The 13,860-nt window shown below is 39.0% G+C and overlaps 1 protein-coding gene across 1 annotated transcript; it reads right to left on the bottom strand.

The window, feature by feature from the left end:
- Positions 1–4,012: 4,012 nt before the first annotated feature.
- Positions 4,013–13,381, bottom strand: LOC121657241 (germ cell-specific gene 1-like protein). Its single transcript, XM_042012651.1, has 7 exons — positions 13,186–13,381; positions 11,200–11,394; positions 9,641–9,700; positions 9,335–9,493; positions 7,300–7,411; positions 4,704–4,978; positions 4,013–4,517 (listed from the first exon to the last, which is right to left on the bottom strand). The coding sequence occupies exons 1-7, from the start codon at positions 13,379–13,381 to the stop codon at positions 4,387–4,389; spliced, it is 1,128 nt and encodes a 375-aa protein (XP_041868585.1). The 3' UTR covers positions 4,013–4,386.
- Between the last annotated feature and the right edge of the window lie 479 nt (positions 13,382–13,860).

Genomic DNA, 13,860 nt, shown 5'->3' with positions numbered 1-13,860 from the left:
TTGCATGTTGATGTTATATTTAGGTGATGAATATTGCGAGGAGTGTTGGTCCTGGATTTTCCTTTATAGTAAATTCATTAAATAAAACAAAAGGAATTGTAATAAAACTGAGCCTTCTGGTTTTTCATTGTTTATTCAGAGTGTGATCTCTGACTGATCCTATGGTGGTTAGCACCGCGGCCTCACAGCAAGAAGATCACTAGTTTAAACCTTAGTGTGGGGGTATGAACGTTGGTCTTTCTGTGTGGAGTTTGCATGTTCTTCCCATGTATGCATGGGTTCTATCTGGGTACTCCAGCTTCCTCCCACAGTCCAAAGACATGCCTGTTAGGTTTATTGGTCTCTCTAAATTCTCCCTAGGAGTGAGCTTGAATGGTTGTTTGTTTCTCTGTGCTGGCCTGTCCCTGCCTCTCGCCTAATTGCTGAGATAGACTCCAGCTTCCCCACTACCCTTAACCGACAAAGTGGTATAGATAATAGATGGATAATTGCAATTAAATACTGAAATAGTATCAGATTTGCAGGCCTAAATTCACTGATCCAAAGTCATGTTGGTGTGTTGCCTGTTATGAAAAAAAGTATGTAAATTAACAAATGACATTTAGTTGATTAGACAAAACCTGATATATAAAAGTGAAAATGAATATACAAATCATCCTTTTACATTTACATTTTATGCCATTAATTGGCATAAAATATTTTTCATGCCATCCCTTTCTGATGTAGATTTTATTTTGCAGGGTTACAAACCTAATCAATACTTAAACTAAGTTATACTGGACTAAAATATCTTAGAAGTACTTACAAACACCGAATTGTTTTATTACATTGCAGAATATTACTAAGTAACTTACCACATAAGTTAATTAATAGCAAATTGCATCCTCTATAATACTCAAAATATAAAGAAAAATAAATGAAAGTGAAATAAACAAATTTAGAGACTGCCATTTAAAAACAAACATTTACCTACTTATGACTGATAATAAAGCCCTTCATTCTCCATATGGTGACTGTTGTATAACTTCTGTATCATCTAAGGTCTTAAATTACATTTTTAATTACTGTTCACACACTGCACTGAGCGGTGACCTCACAGTCGCTTTATCTCTGCCTCACTGCCTGTATTATGTCAATCCCCCTCTCTCTGTCTCATTCCCATGACTGGGGAGATTACTGACATAATCTTCTGTCCAGCATCTGAAAACATCTGTCTAAACATCCAAATCTATCTACTGCTGTCCTCTTTGATCCTCACTTTTTCTTTTATTCCTAGATGTACTTATTACCAGATGTACTGTGGCAGTCTTGGGTTCCCAAATAATCAATGTAGAGGTGAGTACAACTGGGGCTGATGACTGGTTTTTGACCAAATGCTGCAGGCATGTCACGGGATGACCACCAATAAATCCTGCTGGAAGTCACATACAGCTGTTTTAGAAGTATCTCTTGACTAAAACTCTAGTCAAACATATAATTAAACTTTAGATAAATAAAAAAATTAAATAAGTTGCCTTGGCTGGGATAGAACTGATGTTAAACAATCCAAAATTAGTCAGATAAACATTCTCATCTTTAAGAATAAAACTCAAATAATCTCTTCCTGTTTAAATATCCAAAATTCACCTGCATATATCAGCAAAATGGAAAAACAAAACATCTATGTGACACATTTACTCAGCAGCTGAGAAAAACCACTTTCTAGTACTAGATGGGCTGTGATAAACTTTCATGTCTCATTTGTTGAATGAATTAGCAGCAGCAGCAGAAGAAGAAGAAGAAGAAGAAGAAGAAGAAGAAGAAGAAGAACCAGTTGGTAAAGAACAAGCAGGTGCAAATAGAGGTGAGTGGAAACGAGTGAAAAGCTCCCAATGATGCTCCTGTACATGCACAGAAGATAAATTGAGTTTATTTTTAGTTCATTTACCAAAGTGTGTCTAAAACTTATGTTTTCTTACCTAGTTTTAACATTTTTAAAAATGTCATCAGTGCAAATAGCAAAACTCCTAATACAGATACTTTTACTGGCAAAGGCATGCAAACTCAGAATCAAACAGATCAATGCTTTAAAATCTGCACCACGTTTAGTTTCCTATCTCAACAATATCATAACTGCACACATTCCTATTTATTTGTAACTTTTCTTAGGAAGCTGTTACAAAAGACTTTTTCCATTCAGCACAATTCTGCTGAAAAGACGTTGAAAGACGACTTTGCCCGAAGTCCAGTCAACATTATGATTTGGCTGAAAAGTGAATGGTGAAAATGCATGGTTTTAATGACATAGGAAAAATATCCATAGATTGAAAAGTCCATCTATCGATTGTCTATACCTGGTATCACTAACACCTCTTGGCTTGTGTTCTGCAGGTTTTACATGTTTCCCTGCTGCTATACACCTGACTCAAATCACTGGGTGTTTAATAGGCTTGTGTGGAGCTTGTTGATAAGCTGTTGGAGAACCATTTAATTTGAATCAGGTGTGTTGCAGAAGGGAAATATCTACAACCTGCAGAACACAGAGAATCTTCTTGCAATGAAACGACAGAGCTAATGACCACTCTGCAGCTGGCTGAAAAATAAAAGGTGAAAAGCTATCTTTTCACAAAGAAGATAATCCTTTTCAGCAACTCACTCATCAGAAATTAAAAAGCATGCAGCACACAGCATACTCACCTTTAAACCAAGCTCAAGCTACTGTTATGTTTACTTTTCAATCATGTCGGCTTCAAAATGTCTTTCAGTCACCGTTTCTTCACCTGCAGCAACGAATGGTCTTGCATTGATTGCTGGTCACTGGATGATAAGTCTGACATCAACCTCAAGACGTCCTCTCTTTTCTCCTCACACACTCGGTGCATGCTAGTATAGCAAGTGATGTCTTCAGGGTCTTGTGACAGCCACTGACCTACTGGAGCTGTTAGTTCTTATCTTTGTGTCTTTGCATTAGTTTCAGTATTTTTGTTATGAGAATACCGTATACTTGACTTTTTTTCTTTTTTTTTTTACCAAACCAAACTATTTGAAAATTGGTTGAAAATTCTCTAAGATTTTTATTTTTATTTTTTATTAATTGTCCATCAATTTCTTTCTTTGTCCAAACTCACATGGGAAGCTTGGCTGCTCTGTTATCCACTGCAAGGTCACAGAGTAAACAAAATGCAGGCTGGTTAAAATAACATTTATTCTGCTGAGTGAAATAAAGTATAATTGTCATGATCTGTGGTATGTGGCTCAGTTTTTCCAGCCGCCCTGAACGCCTCAGCTCCACCAGCTCTTGATTAGGGCTGATGCGCTTCACCTGTCCCAAGCCCTATTTATACAGCTCTGCAACATTCCTCCAGTGCCAGATCGTCTTGGTTCTTCCCTGCACGTATCCCGCCTGAATTATCCTGCCTGCCTGCCCGCCTGACGCTGATCTGACTTTGGACCTGGACTCTGATTCTGCCTGCTCCCTGTCTGGTACTCTGCTTTGGTTGTTATATTGGATCACTTGGCTTTCTGACCCCTGGCTTGTCTAACAGGATTGGATTTCGGATCACGGACTGATATATCTGCCCCCAATCGGACCATTCACACCCTGCCTCTGCGGTCCTTTCATTCAGGTGCTTCTGCAGCAACCTGTATCCCTCCATTACCTCTCCTCTGTTCAGCAGCTTTCCTTCCGCAGTCTTCCCCCTGGCGGACCTTCTCCAACCCCTGGATTCCACACCCTGCGCCCGTTGAATTCCCACTGCTGGTACGTGAACTCTCAATCCCTCTCAGAGTTCTCCTCAGCTGCCTGCCTCCTAACTTCTACATTGTGTGTTCACAGACCCCTGAGCGGAGAAAAAACCGGATTGCACAATCTCATTATTCATCTCTGTACAATAAAGATCTTATACCTATCCCTGGGAACCTGAGTATTTCTGAGTCCAAACATCCGAGCTCTGACAATAATCTTTGATACATTCTTTATGTACATGAACCTTTTAAAATGAGTTTTTTTCTTTAGTTCACTTGCTTCTGACAAACAAGGAGACTCTTCAGCTGCTTTATCTAATGCTGCGTTCACTGACCACGGGGAAACTTGAGATATCTGAGCTTGGAAAATGGTGGAAGATCTCCAGTTTCTCATTCTTTGACTTCGCTTCTGCCTTTTTCCCTCATTTCCAAAGACAGCTTACAAGGTACATTATACAATATTTCAGTTGTTATTCTTGATCTAATAAATAATTTAGTTCATTTACCTGGTTTAGCTTATTTCTTTCATGAAACCAAATGATACCACTAACTTCTGCATTCCTGAAAAGAGTTTAAATGTTTTCATTTTTGGCTCATATTTACAACAACTAATGAAGATCTTTGAAGGTTTGTGCAAGTCTTGTGATTTTAGAGCGAAAAGTCTTAACAGAGTGAATCCTCTCCTTCCTCCTGCAGAGCGTAATCAATCTCATCCATCTCCCGTTCACACTCTTCACATCCTTCAGTGCCACATCCCTCTACCACTACCATGCCATGTGGGTCAACCATCCCTCCTGCCCCCATTCCATGTCCTCCCATTGCTCCACCAACTCCTTCCATTCCCATTCCAGGTCCATTTCCTCCAACTCCCATTCCTCCCACTCCTGCCACGGCAGCCATTCCTCCCACTCCAACTCCTCCCATTCCCATGCCGCCCACTCCAATTCCTCCTCCTCCAACCATCAGCGCTCCCCCAGCACTGCATGTCAGAGGTCCAACGGCTGGTCCTACTCCTCTAGGCCACAGTGGATCCATGAGAGCCCCATGCTGGCCGAGCTGAATCAGCTGGCTGACTGAGTAAAGCCCTCCTCCTCCAGCTTGGACAACCTCCTCGTAGGAGGGGGCACTGGTGATAGCTCGGGCCTCTTCCAACCTCATCCTGGCTCGGTGCTTCATCTCAATGATGGTTTTGGTGTAGGAGTTGAGCGTTGCCACAGCGGCTGCCATGCAACAACTGAATGAAAGCCATGCCAGGCTAAAAGGAAAGAGAGGGAGGGGGGGAGGAATTGAGTGAAACAATCCTAATATTGTTGATTTACTGTGCATCATTGCCTACAAAGTCTTAAAATATGACTTAAGCATTTATACTATGAGGCTAACAATATATAAAACTAGCCTTGGCCTAGTTCCTTTATATCTCTCTGCCTGCATGTCAAGACACCAGAACAAGTGGCAACCTCGGCCAGTGTTCTATCATTTTAGCCTACCTACCTCCTTTAGCTGATTAGCAACCGTTAGCTCCGGGTTAGCTCGGTTAGCCATTAGCTACAGGCAGCTCAGAGTTTGATGGGTGTCAATCATTCATCCCCACCTTTACAGTCCCTCTCTCAGCTCGACCTCTTTGCCCATTTTTTAATTTTCCGGGAATGACACACGCGTGACGCTGCCAAGATGGCAATGATGGGAACCACCCAATGAGATTCAGTTCAGCTCTTCAGAAACCTACGGGTGATGTCACGGAGGCTCTGTCCATCTTTTATACACAGTCAATGCACCAGACTCAATATGGCCTTCGTGCTCAATCTGGTCTATAAATGGTGGTACTGAGAGTGAGAACAGAAGTTGGGGAAAACGTCTTTTAAATATGCTGCTGCTTTCACTTGGAATAATTTACAAAATGATTTGAAATTAAGAAAACTGATCTCTGGGAGTTTAAGTTGAGTATAATGGCGTGAAGAATCTGGAAAACTCCCTTGGTCAATGTGACTGTTTTTCAATGTGTGTTTGTTTTGTGGTATATCACAAACATGTGGTTGTGATGCTTTCTTGGCCAAAAAAAGAAATTTCTAAACTCAATGAAGGTTTTATCTACTTTAATAAAGAAGAAATGAAACAGAATAATGTAGCATGGAAATAGAGTATTTTAATTCTATGCTTTTACATTTACAGCAGCAAAAAGTGTTGAGACAAAACATCAACAATAGATGATTGTCAACAGTTTTATTTCTGCTGCCAGAATAACACAAACACTAGTTTCAGGTGGTGGTTGTCTCTCTCTGAACCGTTCGCACTTAGCGCTGGGATATACTTGCTGTTAGCAATGCGCCTGCGTACGTATCATGGCTGCCATACGTTCCTAGTATTCGGTAAACATGAAGGCCGCTCATGTTGATGCGAGGTAACGTGTCGTGTTGCAACACTGACTTGAACACTAGACAAGAGTGTGAACAAGAGTATGAACACAAGGTCAGAGGTAAACACAAGTGCAGATAGTGTTCAAGCATGTCTCTTGGACCTTGTCCGCAACTACCGGCTTGTTTATGATGTTTCTTCCCAGCTGTACAGTGACTCCTGCCTTTACAGTTGGCATCAGTTTGGAAGCGTTTCCATGGCTGATGCTGAGAATTACCAAAAAAGTGTACAGGAAATATAACGTGACCAGCAGATGGTCTTTTCACTGTTCCAGAGTCGTGTGCTGCATACTGCCCCTAGCGGTGACCTCCAGTATCGAGTGTTTGGCTGCATCGCGCTGCAGCAAGTAAAGACACAGATGGTGCAGAAAGCTGATGAGCATGTTTGCGTACAGCAGCTATCTCCCAGCCCTCAGAACAAAACCTTAGACAACATTGTCTAAATGTAAACGACACCGGCTGTGAAGCACATAACTCAGTTTATAGGGTAGCAATTACAAAAGTTTCAGTTTATCCTGAATGTGAATTTCCCAGTAGTATTTATAAAACTGGTACTAAAGTATTTGAGTAGGTTTGACTGTTGAGTTGAACTAATCTGATAAATGATCTTGGATTAACTTATTTTAATATCTTGTTACAAATGGAATCAATTCATTTAACTTGATTCTACAATTAAATTAATAAAAGTAAGTTGTGACGAGTAATACTTAAATCAACTTCAGCCCAAATACTCTTTTCTTTTTTTTTATAAAATATTTACAGTTTGTCCTTTCACAGAATCTATTAACAGCTATTTATTTTATTGTTATTAATTTTTTTTATTTATATCAGCTACTTTAAATGTTGATGCATCCCAAGTTTACACCACTTAATGTCTGAATTTATTTACAATTATATAAAAACAGAGTAAATGTAGGAAAAAAAAACATGAAAAAAAAAATTATTGGAATAAAGGAAAATACAATTAAATATTACATTAATTAATACCAATTAATAAATAGAGATAAACAATAAGTTTAATAAGATAAATACATAAATAAGAATGAGTAAAACTAAATAAAGTTAAACAAAATAATTTAGTTTAATAAAAAGTATAATGAACAGAGGTTAGGGACATTCGAGTTCACACAGGACAGTTGCTTTGGATTTACAGAATCCGACTTACGCAAAAGACCATCCGTAGTCCCAGGACTGTGGCCTCCAGTCTTTAGGCCCAATGCTCACAGTCATTTGAAACACTGTGGTGTACATCATGTGTGCCACCATCCCCATCATGCCTGGCAGAGGAAAGTAAAAGAAATCAACCTATTTTGATTATAAGGCAAAGACTCCACAATATTTAAAACTATATAACTATTTAGAGCTTGAGGAGCTCATGTGGTTACTCCGGTCCACCAAGCAAAACATTGCAGTTTTACCTTCAAGACTTATACAACATTACTGAATCATTAGGGTTAGAAAAGATTGTACATGGTTCAGGATTTTACTATTTATGGGTTGCAAATTCTGTGATGCCATGTGGATACTCTATATATAAAGCAACATCCTAAAGTAAGCAGTAAGCTCTGCCAGTTTAATACAAATGTACTTATTATACCTATTCTTTGAATGATACTGGTCTAAACAAAACAGTTATTTTTATGCATGTTGTCATTCAATGCGGATGAGGATTACCTGCAAAACGGCCAGTCAATATTTTGAAAATCTCCAAAGAATAAACTCTAAATGATAAGAAAGGATTCGTCACTTTTAATGTTCATGAAAGAAACTGCATGTGAAGGATAAAAAATGGCATCCATGACATTAATAGTTTTGTTGTAAAACAAATATATTTTAGCCCTAACCCTAACCCAGTGATGCAACAACCTTAAACCAATTTTTGTCATAACATGTTGTAATTTGACTGTAAAGTTTTTGTCTCATCCCAACCAGGAAATGTGTTTTAGTCTTGTTGTTGCATTAGCTGTTGCATAGCCACAGCTGCACCCCTCCCTGCGAATGATGCAGACTTTGTTAAGTGATAGACTTGTCCGACATCTGGTATGATTTGAAAAGACTTAACAAAGGCCATTTCCTTCATTTGGAGAAAAGGTACTTTACAGAACAGAATAATGAGGTATATTTAGGGTTATTTACAAATGATGATTGGTTCTGTTGGAGGACTTAGATTGCCCTTCAGAGGATAGTTTTGGGGAGAAAATAACTTCCTCTGCTGTACATGAGACTTTGTTGCTTTGGAGAACTTTTTATTCACCGAAAACAACATATCACAGAGAAAACTAAAAGATGTCCACTTTAAAGACACACTACGTAACTTTCCAACCTTAAAACTTTGCATTCCTGACTTGTTTGATGGCACAATGACATTTTTTATGTACATTTCTGGAGCCGTTGCTACCCAGAAGCATCCCAAAGCTGAGAAATCGCACTTCACAACATTTTTTCCCAGAACACCATGTAACATTGCAACTGAGTTTCACATCAAGCTAGATTTATACTCGCATGGCATCTGCGTAATGCGAGTCACTGCACAGGTCCGCAGCTTGATGTGCACCTCTGCTACCAAGCACTGTCAGGTGGAAGTACTCCCTTGTGATTGTGATTATATGTTTTTCGGATTTTGGGGCTTCTTGCTGAATTTTTGGCCTTTTTAAAAAACAACAAGCCATTTGTACTTATTTCTTCATTTGCTTCCATGAGCTTGTGAAAACACTGCACCATGCCGGCCGCCATTGTTGTTCTAAAATAGGAAATGCCTGCTGGAACTGAAGTTATGGTTTGATGTTTACCAGCCGATATCAGCCCTACTGCCACTTTCAGAGTTGGAAGAGAAACTGCAACAAGGCGCTATAACAATATGCTCAAGTGCCAGAGCACACTTCACCAGCGTCAGCTAGCCAGCCCTACCGTAATACCGTAAGCAGACGCAAGTATAAATCCAGCTTTATACAATGCATCACAGGCCATCAAGCAGACATCATCACACTGGCCGTTCTGAGTGTGGTTGATTCAGAAAGGGAGGGGAAAAAAGAGAGAGAAAGGGCCAGAGCAAGAGCTAAGACTGGAGAGCGTTCAGAATACAGGTAGGATGCAATATGGATGCTGAATTAATCATCGATAGGGGGAGAAAATCTTCAAAAGTTCTGTAGTGCATCTTTAAAGAGCAACATTTTGTAAAAACTTGCATTGTCTTTCCTCACCTGACAGGACAGTGCACATGGCGGCGAAGGCGTTGATCTTCAGGGAGCTCATTTCCCTCTTGGCACAGAGGCACATCGCTTCCACACACATCAGCAGGAAACCCATCGCCAAGAGACCGATGTACATGAACTCACTGATGACAGACAGCCACAGCACGCCTGGAGCGCAGATCAGGAAAGAAAAAATAAAAAGCACTTGAATTTGAACTTAACTGTCTTTGAATGTGGAGATATTTGCTGGAATATAAGTTGAATTTTCTACATTTAGTTTTTGTTTGTGACGAGAGGAACTGATACAGCACCAACCTTGCGTCTCTCCTGGTGTCAATTCAATGAAGCTGCGACACTTTTCTTCCTGATCGTCACCTGAAAATAAGATCAATCCGATAGAAACATCTCGAGTCATCAGCTTCCTCAGGCAACATGAACAATCAGCACATGTGCTGTAATCTCTAAATTCTAGGAAGTTTGTATCGAATATAAATCCTGGAAATATGACTGAGACCGGCTTTGACCCCTTTAACTCATCTTCCCATGAGGGGATGAATTTAAGATCAAACTTGGGACTGAAAATGTGTTTTGAACAGCTGCCTATCGGCCAACCACGGCCACAGTCTTTAACTGGACTGATACAAGCCACTGATTGCTTTTGGTTTTTGATCACTCTGTGCAGGGATTCCCATGATTCATTATAAAATTGTGTGGGATTTTTTTCCCCCCTAAATTTTCTTCTATCTCTTATATTACGTTTGATTTATAATGCACTGCACTGTGCTCTCAGAGAAGCAGAATTAAAGATGGATATCAAGCTTCACAAGGACTGTAGCAAACATACGCTTCAGTTTAGTAAATATGTAAAAGGTGGGCTGTTTGGCCTCAATTTACAAGTAAAAAACATAAGAAAAAACTTGAAATGATGGTTAAACATTCATGAAAAGGATGAAGGATTTAGGCCCAACCTGTTTTCGCTCCCTGCCTGGTCAGGAGCCCTTTCAGGCTCTTTTGAGCGCAGCTGGCACCTTCGCATAAAAAGTATTTTATGGTGTGTTTAACTGCCTAACCATGGTGTTTTCAAATCCTGACAAAGTCTTTGACGATTGGAAAACAATAAAATGTAGTGAAAGGAGTCAAATTAGAAATTGAACAGGAAGTGGAAGACGACAGTATTGTGATGGACACAAACACAGTCGGGCAGTCATGTTTATAGAGCCTCTCTTGCCTTCACGCTCTCTGTGTTTGATAATAACTCAGCACCATAAAATGAGAAATTTCCATCTGTGTCAACTCTAATTTATTCTTGATGCAACCAATGCTATAAGCAGTACTATAACTGGATTATGCTGCAAATCCTTATGCACTGAAAAGTTTACATTGAAGGGGGTAAAGATGTGTTGTGCCAAACATGACGCAGAATAAACAGTTTTTTTTTTTAAGTAAATGTAAAATGCAAAATATAAAAAAAGTAATTTGACTCTGAAAGATAAAAATTAAATTTTAAAATTATAATTAGCACATGTCATATAGACATTATATATTTTTGTCGATTAACTCCTTAAGCCCTGGCAATATTTTCATGAAAGAATGTCTATCTATCTATCTATCTATCTATCTATCTATCTATCTATCTATCTATCTATCTATCTATCTATCTATCTATCTATCTATCTATCTATCTATCTATCTATCTATCTATCTATCTATCTATCTATCTATCTATCTATCTATCTTTTCTTTTAGTTAACAACAGATATTTTCTAAGAATTTCTACTGGCATGATGTAACCCCCCTCTGGAGATTAATAAAGTATTATTCAGCTCAGTTCAGTTCAATTTTCTTGTGGACCATCTGCTCCCTCAGCCACCAACCTTCGTTGTGTTTCTCACAGGAGAGCCAGAAGCCGGTGTGGAAGTATCTCAGCATGTACTTGTCCTCGCCCGTCTCCCAGATGTACTGGACGGCGTTGGCCAGCTGCCTCTTCCTTATCTGGGCCAGTTCTTCCTTCTGCTGCGGAGACAGCGTCACGTTGGAGGTTGGGTTGTTGGGGTCTGGAGTGGGGGCCTCTGGACAAAGAAAAATGGGTCAAATGGTAGGAAGTAAAAGAGGGAACCAAACGAGATAATTGGGCTGAATCACTTATTAGTTTAAGGGGACCATTTCTGTTATGGCTGGATTACTTTTAAGCTATTTAGAGAAGAAATTAAAAAAGCAGAGTTGAATGAAAATGAGAAAAGTGGGCAAAGAAACCCTAAAACAATACCTGAAATAAGTCTGATCTGGTTCACAGCCTTTAAACAACGTTCTTTAAGTAATCTTTGATTTATTAATTTACTACAAGGGAAACAAACAGGCTTAACACTGAGCGAAAGGCAGCACCCTGAATCCAGATAAAATGCAGCTGCAGACATAAAGCGCTGAGATTAGAACAAAGCTGGGATTATGTAAATCTATCATGAAAAATGTATAGACGTTAAAGTTTTAAGCACCACTGACTGACCCCTTACACTTTCATGAATGATGTTGAGGGGATTTATAGCAGGGCATGTAGATGTGTTCAGGCCTGGACTCTTATCAGATTACGGTACTTCTGCATCCTATGTTTGGCATTCGAGAATATACACTTATTATTCACCATTCTGCTGCTTGAATATAACTCACAATTCATTTCAGTTATGCTGATGCTGGGACTGGTTGAAATTTGTCAAATACAAAAAACAACTTCCTGTTTCATGGAAAGACTAAAAATATGTGGTGTAAAAACAAGGAAAAATAACAATTTTGGCCTTAAATTATATTGACATTTACAATAAAAAATATTTGACTTAGGTCTAGGCATCCCCTTTTTACTCTAATTTAACCCATAAGATGGACTGTTTTTTTATTTTATTTATTTTTTTTTTTTTCACAAAGACTTGTGAATTTTCAAGTATTTAGTCTAATATTGTGACTCTTCTAAAACAGAAGAAAAATCCTAATAGTTGTTGAAGAACACGTGAAAATCTAAAAGCTATGGTGGTTAAACAACTTCTACAATAGCTTATTACAATCAATCTCCCGATTTTTTTAGCACTTTATTTCATTGTTTATTTATCTATATAATTTAGATTTGTGCATTTATACCACTTTTATCAGGACTGATACTTTTACTCTTAACAAAGTCAACAAATAATTGCAGAGTGGCTTAATCTGAGATAAAAAAAACAACAATATTTTGGCTGTTTATGCATCTATTGTGGCACAAAAACAGCACAAATGCTGATCCATAAATTTTCTACCATAGTCTTTTTTTATTTATTTATTTTCTTAGTGAGGACCTTAAACAGCCAAAATAATATTACAGCTTATTAACAGATCTGCATCTAGTGTCAGATTTGCTCTATGGTATAAAAGTAGGACATTTATCTCACATCTTTGACTGAAATAATTATCTCATGAAAAAATAATGTAAAGAGTCAATTCTGTTAATGTTCATATATGTGTTTTAGTGATGGGTTAAGACCAGAAGCATATCTGATACCTCACCTGTGTTTATCATTTCATTTTGTATTGTATTGTTTCATGTAGTATTGTAATGTATCACGTCATACTCCACCAGATCACATCATATAGTATCACATGGCATCATATCATATCGCCTCGTAACACACTGCATTGCATCGCATTACTTGATATTAGTTTCCCTATTAAAGTAAACAGACAGTTCTCACATGTAACAAGTCAGTGACACAGATCTTAAAGTAAAATTGTGCAAATATCTGTGCTAAATAGTTGAGATTTTCCCACAAGATATTCTGTGCAGCAAAGTTTTTCTCTTTAAGCTGAAGATTTGTGTTGACAGCATTGGCCACCCTCACCTGTGGTGTATGGCTGGCTGTTGTTCTTCCCACAGTTTTTCATCTTAACTGCTGACATGCAGACCGGCTTCACCACCTTGTGTGTCCCTTCACACCAGTAGGAGGTGCAGAAGGCCCAGACAGAGAGGGTGAGGGCTAAAGAGGTGAGGCCCAGGGACAAGAGGGTTCGGTTACTCCTGGACATGTTCTCCAACATCTTTGCGTTTTGATTTGGTGAAAGCCGAATGAGAATTTAGGCAGGGGGGGATGAGTATTGATGGATGTCCTTCAGCTTTACTTTGAGGTTGAGTTTTGTCCAAAAAGTTGTGGAAACAGTCTGACAGACTGGTGACCAATCAGGATGAGGTTCAGAGGAGCGAGGGGTTTTCTATCACACCCCAATAACAAACATGGAATAAGTCAGATGAATCGCTGATTGAGATTGATTCATGGATGATGGAAGAAAAAAGAGAAAAGCAAGAGATTAGGGATATTTGAGAAGTAGAACAAAGGTCAGAGAGGAAGATGTGGAGAGATGGAGGGTGGGGTTTGAAGAAGGAGAACAGGCGATAAGCGAAGTTCAAAGCGAAGCAGAGAAGAGAAAGATGAATAACTGGGCTTTAATCACTTCTAATGATAGCGAACATGGAGACAGATGTGCAGGCCAAAGGTTGCACGAGGGACTCCAGCTCAGTG

Source organism: Melanotaenia boesemani, chromosome 17, assembly GCF_017639745.1.
Source record: "Melanotaenia boesemani isolate fMelBoe1 chromosome 17, fMelBoe1.pri, whole genome shotgun sequence".
NCBI classification, from domain to species: Eukaryota; Metazoa; Chordata; class Actinopteri; order Atheriniformes; family Melanotaeniidae; genus Melanotaenia; species Melanotaenia boesemani.
This window is presented reverse-complemented; position numbering and strand designations above follow the sequence as displayed.